Genomic DNA, 23,781 nt, shown 5'->3' on the forward strand with positions numbered 1-23,781 from the left:
CTAGAGAGAATAACAAGGGTAAAAGCCTGGAGGCAGGCACAAGCTTGGTGAATTAAAGTAACCAGTCAGGTGTGGCAGGAACACAGTAAAGAGGTGAAATAAGGTGGGAATGTTTGGGAATCTAAATAAGGATGCCACCATTGTTAAGAATTTAATTAGTTGACCACAGTAGGATCTAGTCTAATTTTATACACTGGGTTTGTGGTCCTTTGCTAATTTACCTAGCCACACAAAGAATTATGAACTTGAAAAAAGAAAGAGAGAGAAGGAGAAAATGTTTTTATTTTTGCCAAATAGTTCTAGGAAAATACAGTATCCCCTATATAATCCACTATGTTGAGAACAGACATAGTTGGATCACACAATTTATTTGATGAAATGCTCATCTTTAAATTATGATGCTTCATTTTATATTCGCTTACAGTGCAAGTATGTTGCTCTTTGGATGATTTAAGGCCATTTATAGCAGTTTTATGTAAAAAGTCTAGTTTCTTTATAAAATTTAAAATAGTAAGTCCTGTTTAATTTTTTTTTTTTTAATATTCAGACCAATTTGTGTGTGCCAAGGTTGTTCTAATTTGTTCTAATGCACTGGAAGGAAAATCATTTTTAAGTTTGCATTGATTTGTGGCAATATTTGTACTCAACAATCAAATGCTACACTATTTCCTTTTAAATGGCTATGCACTTAATTAGTTTCACTTGTTCAGCAATTAATTACTTTTAGTGAAATCTTATTTTGGTATTGAACCTGACTATTGATAGTTGGAGCAGATTCTATATCAGGGGTGCGACGCATGTTTTCCAATCACACCAGATAAAAAGTTTTCACATTTGAAAAAAAAGTTCTCTATTGGAATATCATCTAATATCTTTCATAATTGTGAAATACCCTTCAACTAGTTTCTTTCTTTCATTTATTTTCTCCAGCACTGCTTCTAGTAAATATGAGGCAAACGGAAGCTGTAAGAGAAACACAGAAAAAAAGATTATCAAAACTCTATATTTTCAGTTCGAAAACATACACTGAATACCATTAAACCATTAGAACTCAGCTATCTGCAACTTTACACCTACTGGGTACCCTACTGGGCCTCTTTTCAACTGATCTTGCTGGTTAGTGTGGGTCATTTTGTCTTTTATAATAAAAATGATAAAAGAGCAGAAGTAAAATGAAAAAAGATAAACGCCTTATTGAACAATTCATGGTTTACTGACCATGTTAATGATGTAATCTGCAATACAAGCAGCTAAGCCATTTATCTTCAATCAGCTGATCAATAGCAGGTTACAGTCATCTCTGGGGCCCACAGGCCCACAGAAGTAGTACTATATGTTCATCACTCATAAAAGAATGAGCGAGAACTATCAATACGCTTGTCTGGATTAGAGCTGAACATCTCAAGAGTTGTAGGGTAAAATTTCAGAGGAAAAAAAATGGCAAAAGTATACCCATTGATTAAGTGGTTACAGAAGTTTGTTTGGCATATCAAAGTGTAATACACATGTTGCAAACTGCTGAGTTGATGAAATGTAGAGTATATTTTTAAATTTCATAATTTATATAACTTTTCTAGTAAAGTTTTCTCGTTCCTCCTGCTTCACTGGGCTGCCTGTAGGACTCAATTTGAAATGTTCCCATTACCTCCCATAGCACCATCAACTTCCTTTTACCTTCCTTCCTAGCTACCTAGTCTCACACAAGAGGTTTATAATCATTAAGAAGTTGATTAAATCATTTCTTGATGGCTGTATTTTGTCCTGAACATATTAATGAGAATGCTTGTCACACACACACCCCTACCCTACAGAGATCTAACACCAGGCCCTTTTTGGTGCTAGAGTGCCCACTATCACTCATCAGCACCTGACTGCAGACAGCCTGCTGCCTTCTCATGAGTTGCTCAGCTGTGCCCAGCTCCGCTATGCTCAGCTAAGGTGATTACAATTAGCCAAACCAATCAGAATGGTTCTTTCCCAAATTTGAACTGGGGGAAAAAAGAAGATTGGCCAGTGACAGTGGAAACAGGCCAGACAGGCACCAAAAAAGAAAAAGAAAGAAAAAAAGAAAAAAAAAAACACAGTTTACGTAGGCCATGAAGGAGAAATAGAGACCAAAGGCAATCCACAGAATTGCCTCAGATCCCAAATAGCTTTCTAGTTTAACTTCCTTCTTATCTTTGTAATTAAATTCCTTCTCCATTAGGAAGTCTGAGTCTACGTCAGGACAGACTATATCTATAGTTTACTCATATGTCAGAAGCTTCACACATTTGTCTTAATGAAAACTTACCACTACAGAAAGCATAAGATACCAAAATATCACATTTGTTCACTTCTAAGATACAGGTGAATATAAGAGACGCACATTGACTTAAAAAAAACACACACAACTTTTTCTGGTGGGAGGAATAAACCTACCTCTTAAAGATACCCATGCTGCATATGTATTCCAATTTCGGAAATGTGAAAATGTGGGGAAAATGCATCTTACAATCAATGAAAAAGAATATAGATTGGGTAGATTTACAACTGAAACTATACTTAAAATACGACATGCCTTGGAAAGTGCTTTAAAAATTCACATCGTTTGTTTATTTGCTTGTCATATTTTTTAAAACGCAAAATGTTTTAAAAACATTTTAAGAAGACTGGGAGTCCTGAACTTTCTGCTACTTTGGAGTCCAGTGCAAGTTTATTTCATACAGGCACTTTAGAGTCAATTAAATTCTCTCTATATGGTTCTAGAAGGGGCTAAGGCTTCTAGAACTCCCCAGAACTCCCTCAGACATGGAAATCACAATCATTTTCTTCCTGGTAGGTTTTTGGAGTTGAAGTAGCAACCTGACTGGCCAACTGCAACAATCCTTTGTCACATGCCCTGTCAAATAGATTTGAAACAACAAACCCAAGAATTATGCTGCCTCAGATTTCATTTTGAATGGCGTGTTCCAGGGACTACGAAGTCAGAGAGCCTGTATGATTTCTTTCTTTCCTTGGATCAAAAAGGAGAAGCGATACTCCTGGTTTGTCAGTGCACAGGCTTGAACTTCTCAGCATGAAGGGGAAATGGGCAGGTGAGGAGTTGATACTGCATGAGATTTCTTGGTTGGGAAGTTCAACTAGGACATCAGAACAACCACTAAGAGTTTTGCTTGGTCTTAAAGTGGGTCTTCCTAGTGGTCTGGCTGTCCCTGTTGCAAAAGGTGATTGTTATTACAGGAGGGACTGCCCCTGATTTCACATAGGTTTTTGGCTTCTCTTACATGGAAACATCTACAGAGATCTACCTTTAGCAACTGTTAGGCCACTGACACAATCTCAATGTTATCACTTACGCTTACAAGTTGTGGCTATTTTTAGAGGCGTTTCTGTATAAAGCTAAGATATGAATGATGGTTGCAGAGGTTTGAGAGCCACATTGGAAACGGAACAGCCTAAAGACCATGACTGTAAAGCATGTATTAGGTCGGTGCAAAAGTAATTGTAGTTTAAAAGGTTAAAAATAATTGCAAAAAACCGCAATTACTTTTGCACCAAACTAATAGGTAACAGAGCATCAGCGCTCACTGGAATGTATTCCTAATAACATGACATTGAAAAGGTCTGTGTTGAAAGAAAATAAAACGAAGTAAGGGTAACTTTTTACATCTAAAGGACAAGATTAATGTTTTAACCATTTTTATTCTTGTTTTTAGCTTGAAAACTATTACCAAAAAAAAAATATATATATATATAAATATATATATATATATACATATATATATATACACATATATATATTACTTTTAAAATGCAAATTGGTTTTAATCTAGCTTGACTCATACTGAAAGTGAAGCTATTTTAAGTATGATACCTGCTTTTACAAAGGATATGATTCAGTGAGACTGAGACTTTAGTAAGAAAGGCCAATATAGTTTGATCAGTATAAAATGAATGGTGCAAATTTAGTACAAATAAATATCCATACATACATAATGTATATATATATAAATATTTATGTATGTACATTATGTATTTATATATGTGTATTATACACACATATTTAAATGGATAGTTTGAATTATTATCTTATAATTAAAAGATTGAACTTGTTACAATAACCAAAAATGCTATCAGAAGGTACAATTAACTTATAATTTACATTGGGCACTGAATTTTGAACTGTTCCCTAAATTTTGTTTATATTCCTGACACATATCATATATATATATATATATATATATATATATACACACACACACACACACACATACACACACACACACACACGTATATATATCAGAGTTTTGCTGAAAACTGACACACAGAGACGATAGCATTTGCTAAACTTTGGTAAAGGCTATGATTTGTTTTCACTTTCATTTCTTTCCCCAATTTTTTTATAGTGGTAAAATACACATAAAATTTACCTTTTTAACTTTAACCACATATCTTTTTTTGTAGAAACATGAAAATAGGCTTGAAATTGTTAAATTAAAAAAAAAAAATCCCAGCAAAACTGTTAATGGAGAATTTTAAACTCGCTATTTCTGCAAGTTGTGAGAAATCTGTGTGGGTGACTGAGTGTGTGGGTTTATATGTGTGAGAGAGGGTGAGTGTGTGAGTGTGCATGTGTGTGTGTTAAATGCAACACAGAAAGCAACAGAGTAAATGTGTTCAGAGTTGTAAGAAGAAATTGTCAGTTAACCTTCAGGCTGGAAGTTATGCTACAAAAGCCAGGGAGATTTATAAAACACTTCTCACTGCAACACTGAAAGGCATTCTATGGAAGGCAAGCATATTTTGCAAAGATGGCACTGGGGAAAGAGCCATTTTAAAGTCCAGCATTTGCAAGATCTGAAGCAATTAATAGGAACAGGGATATTTAAAGCTAAAGAAAAACTACAAGTCTGTATTTTAAATTCTCAAAAACTTAAGGTAGAAAAAAATAATTTTTATTATTGTCCCAGTATATTTTCTTGTATTGGGACAAAGTGGACTAAAATGGACTGAACGAAATCCAGAAAAGGATTAGCAAGTAACAGAGAATAAGGCAACAACAAAACAAAATCAAGACACATTTTCTAGCCATTCCTGGCTGAGGGTTTTTATACAAATCCTGGTAAAGGACCATATTGTGGTTATAGCTGTGTATTGTTTGTCTTAAACAAGTATACATATTTTACTATGTACACCCATAATTCTGTTCAAGTTAATTATTTAATAAATTTCACAGTTTATGTATTTTAACTATTTGTTTATTGTTCTCCATCCCCAGAAATGTAAGCTCCTTGAGGGCAGGGATTTTTGTCTCTTCTGTTCACTGCTGTACACCCAAACCTGAAACAATACCTGACACTGAGTAGGCACTCAATACATGTTTTGTGAATGGATTCCATAGCATCGGTTCATGTTTATCTCTACTAATTCTTTCCATTGCCTTTATAAAGTCCCAAGAACAAAGGACTATTTCATGTATTACCAAGGCCTGAAAAAGCCTAAGTGAACTTTATTATAATTTTGAGGACCAGAATGGGCAGAACAAATAAACAGTATCTCTTTGAGGACAGAATATAAATAACTGATTTCTTGTTTGGATATGTGAGGAGGAATATCAATTACAGTATAATAGAGGGACATCTCCTTATGTGCCAACTGAAAGGAAATAAATTAAGTAAGAAATAAAATAATTTATCTCATTTGTTCATAGTTATGACAAGTAGACAGACATTTAAATTCAAGTGCATTTAAGGCAATCTCTGCTAACGCTGGTGGACATCACATATGTGATATAAGAACTTCATTGAATTGACTTTTAAATGTATTCTCTTTTATTGCTTTTTCAGTATGTCTCATAGTAAGGAATTCATTTTTTAAAAGGAGATATAGTTTACATAACATAAAATTCACCATTTTAAAGTATGTAATTCATTGGTTTTCAGCATATTCGCAAGAATGTGTGACCATCACCACTATCTAATTCCAGAACATTTTCATCACCCCAAGAAGGAACCCTGTACCTACCAGTAGCCACTCTCCATCTCCCCCATTACTGGCAACCATAATTTACTTTCTATCTTGATAGGTTTGCCTTTTCTAGATATTTCTTATGAATGCAGTTATACTATACTATACTATATGCCTTTTGAGTATGGCTTCTTTTACTTAGCGTAGGTTTACAAGGTTCTTTCATGTTGTAGCATGCATCAGTCCTTCATTCCATTTTACGGCTAAATAATATTCCATGTATGAATATACCTTATTTTGTTTATGCATTCTTCAGCTGATGGACCTTTGGGTTGTTTACACCTCTGAGCTATTATGAATAATGTTGTTACAAACATTCATGTAAAAGTTTTTATATGGACATGTTTTCACTTCTCTTGGGTAAATACCTAGGGGTTGAACTGCTGGGTCATATAACCTCTATGTTTAACTTTTTGAGGAACTGCCAGATTGTTTTCTACAGGGGCAGCACCATTTTACATTCCCACCAGCAACAAATGAGGATTCTAATTCCTCCACATTCTCCTCAACACTTGTTCTTGTCTGTCTTTTCTATTATAACCATCCTACTGGGTGTGATATATATGAGTATATCTCATTTTGGGTTTTGGTTTGCATTTTCCTAATGGCTAATGGTGTTGAATATCCTTTAATGTGCTTATTGGCTATTTGTATATCTTCTTGGAGAAATGTCTATTCAAATCAGTTTCTATTCTTTTTGTTGTTGAATGGTAAGAGTTTGATATGTGGTAATAGTTTAACTATTCTTAAATAGTTAATTTTCAGTGAGAAAAGCTGTACAGAAACCTGGGCTGAATTAGTGACAAATCACAAATCCTTGCATATTGTTGATGGAACACACCTACTAAATTTTATATAAATTTTTCAATTTATCAATCATTGACATCTCCTTCCTACGAAATCTGGTCTACCTCCTTTGATCCCTAAAACTCTTAAAGGTATCATAATCTTTAAGAGTTTTAGGGATATTATGCAGAGATATTATGTACGATATTAAACTCATCCATCTCTGGTTTCTGCTTTCTGACCACTTATCTCATCTCATTACTGCTATCTTCTCAGTCACTATAATGAGGATCAAATCTGTCTCATCTTTTCTATTTCTATAGCTAGGGCATGTCCAGGCCATCACTGCCTAGACTATCTTCTTGTTCCCAGTCTCTTCTCCCTCCAAACCACCCTACATACTGATCTCATGAATCTTTCTAAAGCACAACTCTGATTGCATCCTCTTCCTACTCAAAAGCTTTTATGGTTTTGTCCCAGCCCATGTTTTCTATTTCTGTTTTTTTTTGTCTCCCACTCCCTAAACTACAAAAAAAACTAATTTCAGGAGTTCTCCAATCCTATCATAATCATTAATTTGCTTTTTTTTTCTCTGCCATCAATTGTAAGTTTTTTAAAACATAGTAATGTAAAAAGAGAAATTAGTACAAGAAAAAGATGTTCAAAGAAATTATAAGGCAGCTATGCCATAAAAAAAAGAAAGTAGATATTAGAAAGATTTTTTTCTTATTATTATTAGAAATATGTGGGAATAAAGGTTAAGTGCAGATAAAGATCAATGTATAAAAGTACCAACTGCATCAAAATTACTTGAAATAATGCAGACATATGTTTGCATTTTGTATTAAATATAGGTAAGTTAAGGTTTTAGACCTTTTAGTTCCATATACTTCTGGTTAACAGTAGCAGTAGGTATTATATTATGGTGCAGTTCCATATTGCCACATTGCAGAATAGCTTTGTATTTTGTGATAAATATTTTATCAATATAAATTTGGCACATGGATGCAGAGAAAATTTTTTTTAACAGAAAACAATTCTGTGACCTAATTGTTAAACAAATGATAAAACCACAAGGCCAGATTAACTCCTATGATCCCACAATTCTATTACATAAAGCACCCAACACAGAGGGAGGACATACTAGGGAAATTTTCCTATAATTTTATCTTCAAGTATTTTAATAATCAAATATCAATACTGAATTAATTGGTATTTATTTTAGGGAATGTGCACAATTGCTCCATAGCTTGAAGATCATGCAACCTCAGATACATGGAGCTCTACGCCATAAACTAAATAAAATGTATGAATGAACAAATTTACAATTTTGCCCACACAATCCTGTGAGCATAACTTAGACTCTAAAAAAACTAGTGGACAAAGAAAACCTTTTCTCAAATTCAGGACAAATATAATTGCTGGAATTGAGAGCAAAGAAAAGTAGGCTTAAAAAAAAAGAGAGATGTTTTCTATTTTATCGATTTTTCTCTTGGGCATAATTAGTATAAAGTGACATTCAAACGCAACCAATGAAGTTCCTATTTTTCCCTCACCAAATTCAAAGACATCAGCAAAACCACCTATGTCAGTAATAAAAATAAAAAGTGTTTGACTTTTTAAATGTTATCATACTGTCACAGTGGAATAAAATTAGCTTGAAAAATGATCTAACGGTACATGCTGCAGTTCATTATGTATAACAGCAACAGCAGCGTTTCCCAGTGTTCATAAAGGCTGCTCCATTAAATTTACCTCCAGTCAATAATTAGGAGTCCACAAATAAACCTGGGCAATTAAATCAATACTGCCAGGCAATTATATTCCAGAGTCCAGGCTCAGTGGCACAAAAAGGCACTATATCAAACTGCGGTATTAAGCAGTCTACTGCCATTTTCAACAGGATTTTTTCACACTAACTGCCCAGAATAAGCATACATCCAGGTCAGGCAGCGCGTATGTGTACATCTACATGCGTCGGTCAAAAAATGACTGGTGTCAACAGAGCTTTAAGATTAGGTTGGTGCAAAAGTAATTGTGCTTTTTGCAACTATTTTTAACCTTTCAAACCACAGTAACATTTGCACCAACCTAATAAAATGTAATAAAGATTCATACATATGGATGTGTTATTTTATGTTCATAATGGACACAATCTCCATATTGAAGAGTCATACAAGTTAAATGTTAAACAATTCATTAAAAAGTTAATTTTTATTATTTATTATTTATTTTTATTATTTCCAATCTGGAAAAAAAAAAAAACCCGTAAGAATCCTTACTGAACTCCTTTGATCAGCCAGGCACTGGGTTGGGTGCTGGTGCTGGGCACGTGATATGGTTAAAAAATGTCTATTGAAGTGATTCCAGGTACAGTTTCAAAAATATATATAAAACTGATACTGAAACTATGAATAGTTCATGTGTTATTTACTTATCCTTGGCTTTTCTGAAAGCATAGATATTTCTATCTGTTAATATAAATGTAAAATAAGTTCATTTAATACCGTGTTTCCCCGAAAATAAGACTAACTGGAAAATAAGCCCTAGCATGATTTTTCAGGATGACATCCCCTGAACATAAACCCTAATGTGTCTTTTGGAGCAAAACTTAATATAAGACCCGGTCTTATTTTTGGGGAAACATGGTATCAGACTTTACTTTTAATCTTTACACAGAAACATTTACGCCTTTCCAAAACTCCTAGGACAATAATAATACTTTTTGCTATTTTGAGAAATAGGTGTTAGCTGTTTTCATTCCAGTTCATTTTCAAAATAAACAAGTCGGCTGAGCAAAAAGAACTATAATGAAAAAGTTTTAGAATACATTATATGCTGCCGGTGATGTCAAAACAAAAGCTGGCTATGACTAGAAAAGCAGAGTTCTCACCTGCCAATAAACTGCCCTTGATCACTTACAAGAGGGGCACATCCCCGCAGACTATATGTGTATTAAAAAAATACTTGAAAGGGAAGAAAAAGTATCACACAGGTCACAGCAGCAGTCTCCACAGACCCCTCAGGGATTTCCACTCGTCTTGCCCTTGTCATCCTGTATGCAGCTTTCCACTCGGCCCCAAAAATGTCGATAGGAAAATGTTTGAGGGGCCTCTGGTGGAAATTTTTTCATTCTTTCTGCATTGACAGGATGCCAAATCAATATTTACTTCCCACTAACAAGCTGCTCGAGGTCTCAGTAGAAAATATTGTAGAGAATGCGGGAAGACACAGTAATAAACAGCTGTCTGGCTGTGAGGAAAACATGAATTGACTGGAAACAGGTCCATAGTAAAAGGTCACCGAAACCCATGAACTCCTCAGGTGTCCATATCAACCACTAGCTTTAAAGACACATAATAAAGAATCTCTTTTCCTAAGAGGGCTGAGAGAATGGATCCCTTTCAGTCCATCAAGCATAGAGGTTGACTCAATAATTTAATTAATGCATTTGCTAAGACCCATGTTGGCTCTTTCCCAAGGCATTTGCTTCATTTGTTAAGTCCAGTAGTACAAATAGAGAGTTCATTTTCCCGTCTACCTATCGAAATACTTCTTTACCTCGCAGAAGTAAATAATGTGTAAGTGTTTACAAAAAGTCAGACATCCAGTAGAGAAATGTAAGGCTTGGAATTTTTATCTGGAAGTTTTCATATGTGAAGCAGAAAAACAAAATACCTGTCCTTCAAGAAGTTTCTGAACGTACAACAGCCATTCCCTGTCATTTTCAGCATCTATCTTTGTCTTTTCAATTTCCTAAGGAAGAAAATTAAAAAAAAAAAAAAACACTGGCGTTAACTGCATTTATATGAAGTTGATCATACCATTAAATACTGAATAAATCTAGAAGAGATATTGGTAGAACAAAGAGCCGCCTGGCTTTACAAAGTAGGGAATATTCAAATCCATGCTCTTTTAATATTTAGTTTATAAATATTTACATACATGTGGAAGATAAAGTTATATTTCTATATTGACAATATAATTCAGGAATGTTGCATGTTTGCCTTCACAGTGGAACTCCAGATAGGGACTGAGGTGGAGGTGAAAGTGATTAAAATAAAGTGAACTATAGGCTAGAGCTATATAAAAAAAATTCATTTGCAAGTGACCCTCGTAAGATAACATAAAACCTTATACTCAAAAAACTGACTTCTCAATAGATAACTCAGAAGTGATTGTTACAATTACGGACAAAATAGAACATGGCATGGCTCTGGTGTAATTAATTGCTTTTTTATTTAAAATACAGGATAATTAACTGACAGGCAAGGGACATTCCAATGTAAATTGTCTTAAGTCACTAAATATTTTCAACCCATCAATTATCAAGGTAAAATACTCTGAAAGTATATTTACAAGTGCAGTTGATTATTTATTAAACTCATGATTAGTTTGCAAGAAAGTGGACTTTTCACACAGGCAAGTTTGCAAACGAACGTTTGGTGAAATTTACTGTATGCCAGGTATCAGGTGAGGCGTGTCACAAAGGCTGTCACAGGTTTTTACATGAGTTTACTAGAGTTCAATGTATAGTTTAAAGAATGTAAGTCAGGTGGTTTGGGCTCTGCTTGGGCAAGCCACTCAACTTTTTTTTTTTCTTCTTTTTTTTTTTTAATTTATTGGGGTGACAATTGTTAGTAAAATTACATAGATTTCAGGTGTGCAATTCTGTATCACATCATCCATAAATCACACTGTGTTAGACCTCTGAAAGATGTGGGGATTAGTCTAGATAGGCTCTGATCTAGAATTAAATCTCATAAATATATCAGGTTGTACTGATGCTCCTCAGACACTGTGTGTCTAGTAGAGTCTTTTGACTTCCAGGAGGACTTCCAATTAGGTTGTGTGGTACACACACTGCAGTGCTGTGTCCTCAGGCTCCATCCAGACTGCCTCTGCCTAGAGGCAGGGGAGCCATTTCTTCACAGATGTGAGTCGTCTACTCTTTGGGACTATAAACAGAGATCCATTTCTAATCCATTTAATCGAAAAGGACAACTTTTTCTAATTTGTCCATCAAAAGAGCGTGCTGTTTCCTAAGTTGTAAACCCAGTGACGGCATCTTTTGAGGCCATACAAAGGCGATGGTCCTGTCCTCCATAATAGGTATCTGAGTCTGTGTTCACACATGCACACACAAATACACACATACGAGCACACACATGATGGATTTTGCTAAATATGCTTGTTTTAAAACTCTTAGGCAACAGTGGTCGCCTTAACCTTGATTTTTTGTTATGTTTCTCATTATCAACAAATTTTTCATTAATGTCTGTAAATAAGGTATAGTTAACACGCTTGTCAGAGATACGAGTATTTCCTGTGTGTCTTACATTTGATACTATTTTTTATAATACTCGTGTACTTCAAAGTTCAGAATTCAGTAGAAAGCCACAGACATTGGGGACAGGTGCTGAAAATAGGAAACTGCTCATTCACTATCCTGTTTACCCACAGGATAAAAGCAATCTCTTTGCAGGATTCCTTTGACCTCTTTTCTAAAAATTCGTGGCAGTTTGAAAACCTTTGCAAGTTGTAGATCTTCTCTACTCCAGAAGTATTACACTTTCAGAGGCTGACGGAGGACTGGAGGATGTTCTCATACACACATTAAGTCTATTATTTTCTTTATTCACAGAACGAATATTTATTGGGAAGCTAACAGTCTCATCATCTCTTTAATCTTTCCAAACAATAAAAAATCGAATATTCAGGTATTAAAGTTCAGAGACTTCACAAGATTGAGTTAAGAACAAGACTGAGTATCCTCCACAAGTTTCACAGAAAACAGTGTACAGGATGAGTGAGATTCTGCTGCTTATAAGGTAATAACTATGTGAAAAATGCAGTGCCCTCCCCAGGAGATATCCAGATACTACTGAAGACCTATACCTATATGTATATAAATTCACTCAGATGGAATATTTTACACAGTTTAATGCAATAAGCATATGTTTCTTTAACTTGATCAACAATAACTTTTAATTTAGCTAGGAAAGCCAATAGATTTACTTCTTTTAAAATCTCCCATAAGAGGAAAAATCCTCAAATCAATGGTGACCCAGCTTAACTGGCTTAATTAAAAATAGTAACTTACAAGAGATATGATTAATTAAAGAAAATGGAGAAGACAGGAAAGGATAACTGACTTGAATAGTAAACAAGCAATTCTAAAGGTTATATGTACTGGCTTATTTCTATATTATACAGTTAAATTTCTCTAAAGGTTTTTTGAGTCAGTTAATACTCTTGATGTATCTTTCATTGGCACATTAATAATCTTACCTTCATTAATATTATCTTAAAGGTGACATTCTAAGAGTTCTAAAACAATAAAGATATTACTTAAATTCAATGTGCAAAAGCCATTTATTGATAAATATTTAAATGATCTTACCATTTCATCTTCTGTGTCCAATATTTCCTCTAGATCTGACTGTGAAATGTTCAGGATAGAAGCTGCCAAGGTCTGGGCTTTATGAGTTGAGGTTTTACAAGCGTCCTTATTTCTCTGCATTTTTTTAAGCTCTCTGATTTGTCGCCTTATCGTCTGGACACCAATTTGTAACTCTTTGACCAAAGCCTGCAACATATTTGAAAGAATGTGGGCTCATATGGAAATCATGAATGAAGATAATGCACTCATTAACATAAAAATGTAAAGATACTAGCAAATCATTTTTTATTAGGATTATGCTCATTTTATTTATTTTGAAAAATAATGGATTGCTCTTTATTGTCAGTATGCAGTAAAAGCTCTCTTAAATGACCATTTAACCAACTTGCTGGATTAACCAAAGCTCTCCAACCGCTTTTCAGATTCACCAACTAATATCCTGGTTAGTGAATGCTTGCAGCAGGAAGGCTACTTTTTATCATGCTAGAGCACAACTACTCCCACCAGTTGAGGTGATCCAAGAGTCAGTTCTCTTTATTTCTAAACATCAGGTATATTAGTTGTAACAGTTTAGTTATATAATTCATTTAATTATAACACAAACTGCTGAAATATGACCGCAGAGAGAGAGTTGTTTCTATTTTATTAAAACTGGATTAGAAATGCCTTGGAAGGACTTGATAAAGACAAAATGGGTAAAGTGCAATTAAATCATGTGTGGGCAAGACAACAATACAGAATTGGGGAAAAAAATCATAAAAATCTAGGATTGCTTCACAAAAGCCTTTAATTCTCCCTTTGAGAAATGAATAAATGCTAGCGCATACCATGCCTATGTGTGCATAAGGAAAACACAGCCCTCACTCTGGGCAGACACAGTCCCGCCTTCATGAGAGGAAAGCAGACTGGCTAGATGTTTAGGATGTTTTCAGTCTTTTGCCAGTTCAAGCAATGTTGCAATAAATAATGGTGCTCATATATACATTTTGCATTTCTAGGATATATCCTTAGAAATGAAATTGCTGGACCAAAATGTGTGTATAACTATAATTTGAAAAGCTGTTAATTCTCCCCCTCTGCAAGACAGCACCAAGACTCCACAAGAATATATGAAAATATTTCTTTCTCCATACCATTAACAAACACCAATCTAGTATTTCAGTGTAGTTTGCCTTTTCACTGTATTTTTAAGTTTCATTTCTCTTATTAAAAACAAAGTTGAACATCAGCCTTAAGAGATAGTTGTATTTGTTTTTTCTTGAGATAATTATATGTACTTTTCTTAAGAGAAAATTATATTTCACTGTTTCTATTTTTCTTAGTGATTTATAGGCATTCTTTATATATTAGGGAAATTATATGTATATCTATTGTATAGATCTAAATTTTTTTATACTTTGTATTTTTCTTTTGACAGTAATTATAGTGTTCTATGCCAAGGAAAACACATTTTAAGTTTTTTATGTACTCAATGAGTCTTTTCCTCTCATTTTTTAATTTAGTGTACCTTAAAGAAGCATCCAGAAATATGTGTGTGTGTGTGTGTGTGTGTGTGTGTGTGTGTATGGTCCAAGGGTGCCAAAAAATGATGTATACAGATTTTAAGAGATGTTATCTTAAAATGTGTATACATTTTTTTGGCATCCTCTGTGTGTGTGTGTGTGTGTGTGTGTGTGTGTGTGTGTGTTCTAACCTTGATTTTTTTCTGCTATTTTTCTAGTTTTCATCTTTAATATGTTTTATCTATTTATAATCATTTAGAAAATTATTACACAAAATCATACTTAGTTGTACAACCACCACCTATTAAAAAGTCCACCTTTCCCTCAAAGGGGGATCTCACTGATCTCTTATGTGTTTAGGTCAGTTTCTGGACTTAATATGTTATTCCATCTCTCTTTTTGTAAGTGAAGCGTTGTGTTTTAACTAATGGGGCTATATAATGAATGTTAACATCTAGTAGGGCTATCCCCCTCTCATAACCCTTCTTTTTTCAGATTTTTCTTGATAATTTTTGCTTGTTTGGTTTTCTGTATGAAATTCAGATTGATCTTGTTTAGCTTCCATCCCCTTAAAAAAAAACCTTACTGGTAATTTTATTTGAATTATGTTAATTTTATTTGGAACATGTTAACATTCTAGTATGTTGAGTCTTCCTAATCAAAGACCATGGTATTTCCTTACAATTATGTAAGCCTTCATTTGTGTTTCTGAGGATCATTTTTAGGTTTTCTCTTTATAGATTTAGTTTATTCCTGGGGATTTAACTTTTGGGGAGGTTGTTTCCAATACTGATTATTGTTTGTATATATAAAGATTGTTAATATATATTTAGCTCACCAAAGTTACTTATTTATTATAGGAGTTGTTCAGTTGATTCCTCTTTAGCTTCTAGAAATTGAATCATATTTGCAAATACTGACAATTTTATCTTCTATTTTCCAAATTTTATGCCTCTGATTTCTATCTTTTCTTACTGACTCAGTAATTAAGTATTTCCTGAATAATATTATATAGTAATACTAATGAACATACTTGACTTGTTCATGGGAGTCCTTCTACTTCCGAGGAAATACAATGCCAGCTTTTGAGTTGAGAGCCATATTTTACTATATTTTAATGTGTTAATATATAATATATACCGTGTTTCCCCAAAAATAAGACCTAGTCGGACAATCAGCTCTAATGCGTCTTTTGGAGCAAAAATTAATATAAGACCCGGTCTTATTTTACTGTAATATAAGACCGGGTCTTATGTAGTATAATATAATATAATATTTTACTTTTATTTCTTATTAAAAATGGATATCAAATTATCTTAAGTCCATATAAACTAGCATGATTTTTCATCATAAATCTATTAATAGGATTATTAACAATTTTCTTAGTTTAAAATTATCCTTGTATTTCTGGAATTCCACTGACTATGATACATTATTATTATTATTTGTGTGTGTGTGTGCTGCTGAATTGTATTGCTAATATTTTATTTAGGATTTCTCCACTAGTATGAGACTGGTTTTAATTTTGTATAATCTTCCAAAAATTTGGAAGTCATCTTTCTCTTTCCATATTCTACAGCAGTTTTAATGAAACTGAATTTATCTGTTCTTTATTGACATAGTAGCAGTCATCTGAATTTGGCTTTTTATTGCAGGGGAAGGTATCTTTTTTATCTGTTTTGATTTTCTATTTCCTGTAGAGGGAGTTTTGGTACACTATATTTTCCTAGAAAAGTATCCATTTCATCCAGGCTTTCAAATGTATTTTCAGAGACTTGAGCTAAGCAGTGTGACATGACTGTATTTTTATTCTGTGTCTATGGTTATTATTACTTCCCACTTGTTATTTTGTAGTTTTACTTTCTCTTTTTCTTAATTATGTAAGCTAAAGTTTCATCTATTTTGTTGCTTGTTTCCTTTTTTTCCCAAAAACCAACTCTTGTATTCATTTATTAATTCTACATTCTTAATTCATTCATTTTATTTCAATCTTTAGATTCTAGTTATTTAACTGTTGAGTTGAATGTTTATTTTCATTTCTTCTTGTTTATTAATATAAGTATATAAGATTATAAAACTTTAGAAGTGCTTTAGCTGTAGCCTATGGGCTCTGATATTTCTAGGATGTTATTATTTTAGGTATATTCTGCAATTTGTTCACATTCCCTTCTTACCCCAAAAACTTTTTTTCCTTTAAATATTTAGGTGGTAGTTGACCTCTGTTTACTAGTTTTGCAATTAATGGCAGTTTTATTGCATTATTCTCAGAGAATGTTATCTATACTATTTCTACTTCTCAGAATTAAGTGAGGTTATCTTGGTGGTGTGTCTCAGCTTACATCACCTGAAAACAGACACCGAGGTGAAGATGTGTGTGCAGGGGAAGTGCATTAGGAACAGCACATTATAAGGAACTTAGGGAAGCGGGATTGGGTAGAGGAAAATGTTGACCTGCACTGCAGTTCCAACAGAGGTTCCATGCCATCTCATAAGGAGCTGTGGAGCTCATATAGCCTTTCAGAGTTGTCTCATCTTTGCTTTTTCCCTCTTATCCATGACATGAACTTTTTATTTGGCTGTTCTTTATTATTTTCAAGTCCAGGAACTTTACTAGAACATATCCAGGGTATGAAATATTAGATCAATTTTCCATGGTTCATGTTATGTTCTTAGAAGTATTTCTGGAAATTAGTTTTGGATTATAGCTTCAATATTTGTTCTGTTCCATTATTTTAGTTTTTGTCTTTGAAGAGTACAATTATACACATGTTGAATCTATCACTTGCTTCACAAATCCCAATTTTTTAAACTGAGGCATAATTAGAAGGAAATAGTGCACATATTTTTAAGTATTTAGTTTAATGAGCTTTGACAGTTGTATGTATCTATGTAGCTACCACCCTGTTCAAGACATAGAACATCTTCATATTCCAGAAATTTCCCTGACGCCCGTCCTAGACAATTCCTCCCACACACAGACAGCAACCATTCTAATTTATATCATCTTAGAGTAATTTTGCTTGTTCTAGAATTTCATATGAATGGAAGAGTACTATGTACTCTTTTATGTCTGACTTGTTTCTTGTGTTTTAAAGATTCATGCATATTGTTTTGTGACTTTGTAATATGTTTTCCTTTAACTTATATTAAATACAATCATTTAAACATATTTATAAACTCGCTTATATAAAACCAGAAATATATTTTTTGTTGAGATGATTTTTTTCTCTTCTTTGCTTCGTCTGCTAACTTGCTTTCATCTGCTCCTATGTGTCAACATCTTTTACCTAAATTCTTATATTTATTTCCACTTAAGCATGTACTTTTAAGGAGAAATTATTTCATTAATATTTTTAATTAACACTAAAGTATAAATCTGCTTTGTAGCCACATATAAGCAGTGAAACTTATTCTCCTGCCATCTCCTGTTTATTGCCTTCATTCTTATTGCTATATATGTGTAGATACAGTGTTGGTTCATTTCTCAGGACACGTTTTTGAAAGAGAAAAGTTTTTTCTAGATCACCTATCTGTAGAAAGTTATGGGGCATAGGGGCCTGTGCTATTATTTTCCAGGCTGGTGAAATTTTACCTATGAATGTATTTATTTATTTATTTTGATGAATTCTATTAAGTTATTTTTGTTATGGTTTGTTTGGTTTTTTACAATGTAAGGAATCTCTTTTCTTGGCTATTATGGAAAAAGCTGCTTATACCTTGTCGTTGTAATTCTTCCTTAAGCCCTCTGTTTTGTTTTCTTATTGAAGGTTCTAGGACACTCCTATCATAAGCCATAGCAGATCCATTCCACAGTTGCAAACATGGGATTTAGGATTTGCACCTCGTGTGACCTTCATCTCCGGCGAGTATATTTTCACTTTATTTTTCAGAGGTCTCCAGCACCTCAGTATTCTCTCCATGGTGTCTTATTTTTGCTTCCTTTTTCACTTCTTCAATCTTACCTATTTTTGACTGCTCTTCCATGTATTTTGAAATACAGAGTTTTAGCTGTGACTATGTTTTCTGTAAAAAGGAGTTGAATTTTTGTTCCTCATTGTCCTTATCTGTTGTATGATTTCAAGGGAGAGAAGGGGAGGAATGATTTTACCCCTCTGTAATCAAGTCACAATCCCCTAGTGCATTTTTCTCTAATATTTTATTATGAAAACGTTCAAACATGTAGAAAGTTTAAAGAAGTGTATAGTGTATAACCAGGTACCCATTACCTATATGCTACAATTAACTTTTGCTATACTTGCTTTATCACATACCTGTCCATCTTACTTTGTTGATGCATTTCAAAGGAAGTTGCAGATATCTTATAGTTCCCACCTAAACACTTCAGCATTCACATCGTTAACTAAAAATCTAAATATTTATTTACAGTTCTTACTACTTTTTGAGATAAAATTTATATACAGTGAGATGCATAAGTCTTAATTGCAGTTGTATGAGCTTTGACAAATGAAAACACTGGGTACCATACTCAGATCAAAGAACATTTCCATCACTCCAAAAAGTTCACTTGTGTCCCCTTCCTAGTCAATTCCTGACCCTAGCCGTAAGAGGCAACCACTCTCTCATACTTTTTCTCTATAGTTTTGCCTGTTCTACAAATTCATATAAATAGAATCACACAGAATGTACTATTTTGTGTTTGGATTCTTTCATTTATAAGGTTTTTGAAATTCATCCACATTGTTATATGAATAAGTAGTTCATTTTCTTTTATTGCTGAGTTGTATTTCATTATATAATTATAAGGCTGCTAGTCCATTTTCCTGTAGATCAATACCTGGGCTGTTTCCAGTTCTTGATATTATGAGTAAAATGGCAATAAATATTCCTGTATACATTTTGTGAGTATGAGTGTACACGTTTTCATTTATCTTTGGGTAAATACCTAGACATAGAATGAGTTATATGGTAGGTGAGTGTTTCATTTATTAGAAACTACACAGTTTTCCCCCAAATTTTGTACCACCAATGCTGGATGAAAATTCTCCATTCTCCAGATTCTTTCCAACATTTGGTGGCTTACATGTATTTTCTTGAATTTATTCCAATAATTTTGTTTTTTTAATGCTATTGTAAATTGAAGATTTTTATTTCATTTTCCAATTGTTTATTGGAATAAAAATACATAAAAATACATGTGATTTGTACTTTGACCATGTAATCCATGAAATGGCTACACTCTCTTGTTAATATTAGTTGTTTTATAAATCTTTAGGATTTTCTATGTAAGGAATCATGTCTTAAGAAAGAAAGTTAAAAGCAGCAAGAGAAAAGCAGTTAGTTACCTACAAAGGAGCTCCCATAAGACTATCAGTTGATTACTCAACAGAAACTTTTGAGGCCAAAAGGGATTGGACGGAAATATTCAAAGTGATAAAAAACAAGGACCTACAACCAAGATTACTCTACTAAGCAAAACTGTCATTTAGAATTGAATGACCAACTGTCATTTAGAATTGAAAGGCCCAAGATAAAGAGCTTCCCAGTCAAGAAAAAGCTAAAGGAGTTCACCAACATTAATCTAGAATTACAAGGAATCTTAGAGGGATTTCTTTAAGATAAAAAAAGATAAAGAATATGAATAATAAAATGGCAATAACTACATATCTATCAACAATTACTTTAAGTGTAAATAGAGCAAATGATAGGGTGGCTGAATGGATAAGAAAACAAACCATATGTTGCCTACAAGAGTCTCACTTTAGATTGAAAGACACACGCAGACTGAAAGTAAAGGGATAGAAAAAATGTATTTCATGAAAGTGGAAACAACAAAAGGTGGAGTAGCAATACTTATGCTAGACAAAATAGACTTTAAAACAAAGGCTATAACAAGAGACAAAGAAGGACCCAGTAATCCCACTTCTGGGTATTTATTCAAAGAAACCCAAAATACTAGTTTGAGGAGATGTGTGCATCCATATGTTCATTGCAGCATTGTTTACAATAGCCAAGATGTGGAGGCAGCCTGGGTGTCTGTCAATGGAAGAATGGATATACAGTAGGAGGTATATGTATACAATGGAACATTGCTCGCCCAGGGAAGGGAAGGGAATGGGTTCTTGCCATCTGTGACAGCATGGATGGACCTGGAGGGTATTGTGCTGAGTGGAGTATTTCAGACAGAGAAAAACAGATACAATGTGATTTTGCTTATATGTGGAATCTAAAGAAAAAAATAAACAAAACAGAAACAAACTCATAGATACAGAGAACATTTTGATGGATGCTAGATAGGAGGGAGGTGAAAAAGGTGAAAGAATTAAGCAGTACAACTTGGTAGTTACAAAATAGTCATGGGAATGTAAAGTAAAGCATAAAAAAATATAGTCAATAATATGGTAATAACTATGTATAGTGCCAGGTGGGTACTAGACTAGTCAGGGGAATTACTTCTTAAATTACACAAATGTCCTTTTCAGGAAGATGGCGCTGAAAGTGAAAAAGGAAGCACCTGTCCCCCCACCCCAAAGCCAAAGCCAAAGCAAAGCCTTTGAAGGCAAAGAAAGCAGTCCTAAAAGGTGTCCACAGCCACAAAAAAAGAAGATTTGGACGTCACCCACCTTCCAAAGGCCCAAGACACTGCGGCTCCGAAGGTAGCCTAAATATCCTTGGAAGAGCGCCCCCAGGAGAAACAAGCTTGACCACTATGCCATCATCAAATTCCCCCTAACTATCGAGTCAGCCATGAAGAGGATAGAACACTTGTGTTCACTGTGGATGTCAAGCCCAACAAGCACCAGATCAGACAGGCTGGGAAGAAGCTCTATGACATTGACGTGGCCAAGGTCAGCACCCTGGTCAGGCCTGATAGAGAGAAGAAGGCATATGTTCGACTGGCTCCTGACTATGATGCTTTGGATGTTGCCAACAAAATTGGGATCATATAAACTGAGTCCAGCTGGCTAACTCTAAATACAAATTTTTTTCACTGTAAAACAAACAAACAAACAAACAAACAATAAACATTAAATTATACAAATGTCTAACCACTATGTTGTACACCAACAATTAATATAATATTGAATGTCAACTGTAATTTAAAAATTTAAAAAGAGGGGGAAAAGGTACAGGGGAATAAGAGGTTCAAATATCTAGGTATAAAACAAGTAAGTCATGGGGATATAACATACAGGCTAGGGAATATAGTCAATAATATTGTGATAGCATAGTATGCTCTCAGATGGTTGCTGAACTTATCGTGGCGATCACTTATTTAGGTATGTAAATGTTAAATCACTATTGTGTATACCTGAAACATATAACATTGTGTGTTAGATATGTTTTAATAAAAATCTTTTAAAAAAAGAATGATGCCCTATCAGAGAAATGTAAATCAAAACAACAATGAGATGTCACCTCACACACATTAGGATGGCTACTATCTCCCCCGAAAAAAAGGGAAAAAAAGGAAAATTACAAGTGTTGGCAAGAATATGGAGAAATTGGAACACTTGCACACTGTTGGTGGGATTGTAAAATGGTGAAAGTTTATTCTGTCCCAATGCTCTATGCATCTATTTCTGTACTAATCATGCTGTTTTATTTACTACAGCTTTATAACATGTTTTGATGTTTGTTAACAAAAATCTTCCTCTCCCTTCCCATTCTTCTTCTTCTTCAGCCATCTTCATTCCCTCTTTCAGTAATTTTTTTTGGAATAACTTTGTCAATACCTGGGTCTGCACTGACATTTAGATTGATTTTGGAATGAATTCTCACATTTACATATTGGTTCTTCCCATTCAGAGAAGGAGCACATCTACCCATTTATTTAGTTCTGTTTTATGTCTTTCAGTGTTGTATCGTCTGCTTTATAGGTTTCTTGCATTCCTTGAAAGGTTCACTCCTAGGTATTTAATAGATATTTGTTATTATAAATTGAAATTTTAAAATAGCATTTTAATATATGTTATTACTTTTAAAGGCAACTTTATTTTGTATGTTGACTTGTATGGAACTCATTTCTGAATTATCTGGTTATTTTAATAGTTTGGGATTTTATTCTCTTGGATGTTCTAGGTATACAAACATGTCACTGACAATCAGTTTGGTTGTATACATCCCCATAATTATATATTTTTCTTGTTTATTTGCATTTCCTACAACCTGTAGATTAAGTATTAATAGTAGCAATGAAAGAGACATCTATGCCTCATTCCTAAGTGAAATAGAAATTCTAATGTTGCACATAAAAAATGATGTTTAATGTAGGTTTCTCAAAGGTATCTTTTATCTCGTATATCATATGTGACACAGGTTTGATTACTGTTACAATGACCACATAAAAAAGTAGTCAAATAAGGTGAAAGTTTATCTCCTTTTTCTTCTGTAAAAGTCCAAGCATACGCATTTGAAGGTTATACAACAGTTTCATAACGTTCGGAACCCAGTTTTCCTTCTGTTTTTGGTCTGCCATTTTTTAAAAATAGCTTTTAGAACAGCTTTATTGAGATATAGTCTACATAATTTAAAGTTCACCCAATTAAAGTAATATACTTTTAAGAACTTTTCTGTAAAAACAGCTGTCATTTACCTTTTCTTTATAATAACAGGAGGAAAAGAGTTCATTCAAATTGGATTTTATGATAAGACTGCTTAAAAACTGTAATTAAAAGTGGTGGAGTTCGAGACTTAGCTTCCTTCTTGCCACAAAAATCAACAATTAACTATCCATGAACACAGACAGCTCTCGTAGAGCTCAGTAGTCCACTTAAGATATATCAGCAACACAGTGGAATAAGACCCTGAGAATAACCGCACACAGAAGAAAGGAAAGACAGCTTTATGTCACCTGCATCATCCCATCTCCCAGGCCGGCACCGCTTATCGCCAAGCGGGAACTCCCCAGTTCGAAAGATTTCCCCTCGCTAAGAAAGGGAGAGTGTGGTGAGCAACCAGCTTCCTCAGCCTTTCGGGGCACTGCATGAAGGGCCCACTTCTGTTTCATCCCACCCAAAAACTGGCAAAGCCGAGACATATAGAGATGGCGTGGAACAAGAAAGAAGGGCTAAGGCCACCCATATCAGCCATGCAGCGAGAGCAACCATGGCTCTCGGTGGC

At 34.0% G+C, this 23,781-nt stretch overlaps 1 protein-coding gene and 1 pseudogene across 1 annotated transcript in view; one reads left to right on the top strand and one right to left on the bottom strand.

The window, feature by feature from the left end:
* Positions 1–264: 264 nt before the first annotated feature.
* Positions 265–23,781, bottom strand: part of CNTLN (centlein) — a 245,702-nt gene continuing 222,185 nt past the window's right edge. The window contains exons 24-26 of the mRNA XM_033124096.1: positions 13,199–13,384; positions 10,474–10,551; positions 265–963 (exon numbers count right to left, since the gene is read on the bottom strand). Of these exons, the coding sequence (XP_032979987.1) occupies positions 862–963; positions 10,474–10,551; positions 13,199–13,384 (366 nt within the window). The 3' untranslated portion in view covers positions 265–861. The remainder of the gene's footprint in view (positions 964–10,473; positions 10,552–13,198; positions 13,385–23,781) is intronic.
* LOC117032510 (60S ribosomal protein L23a-like) lies at positions 21,145–21,608 on the top strand (annotated as a pseudogene).

This window comes from Rhinolophus ferrumequinum, chromosome 12, assembly GCF_004115265.2.
Source record: "Rhinolophus ferrumequinum isolate MPI-CBG mRhiFer1 chromosome 12, mRhiFer1_v1.p, whole genome shotgun sequence".
Lineage (NCBI taxonomy): Eukaryota > Metazoa > Chordata > Mammalia > Chiroptera > Rhinolophidae > Rhinolophus > Rhinolophus ferrumequinum.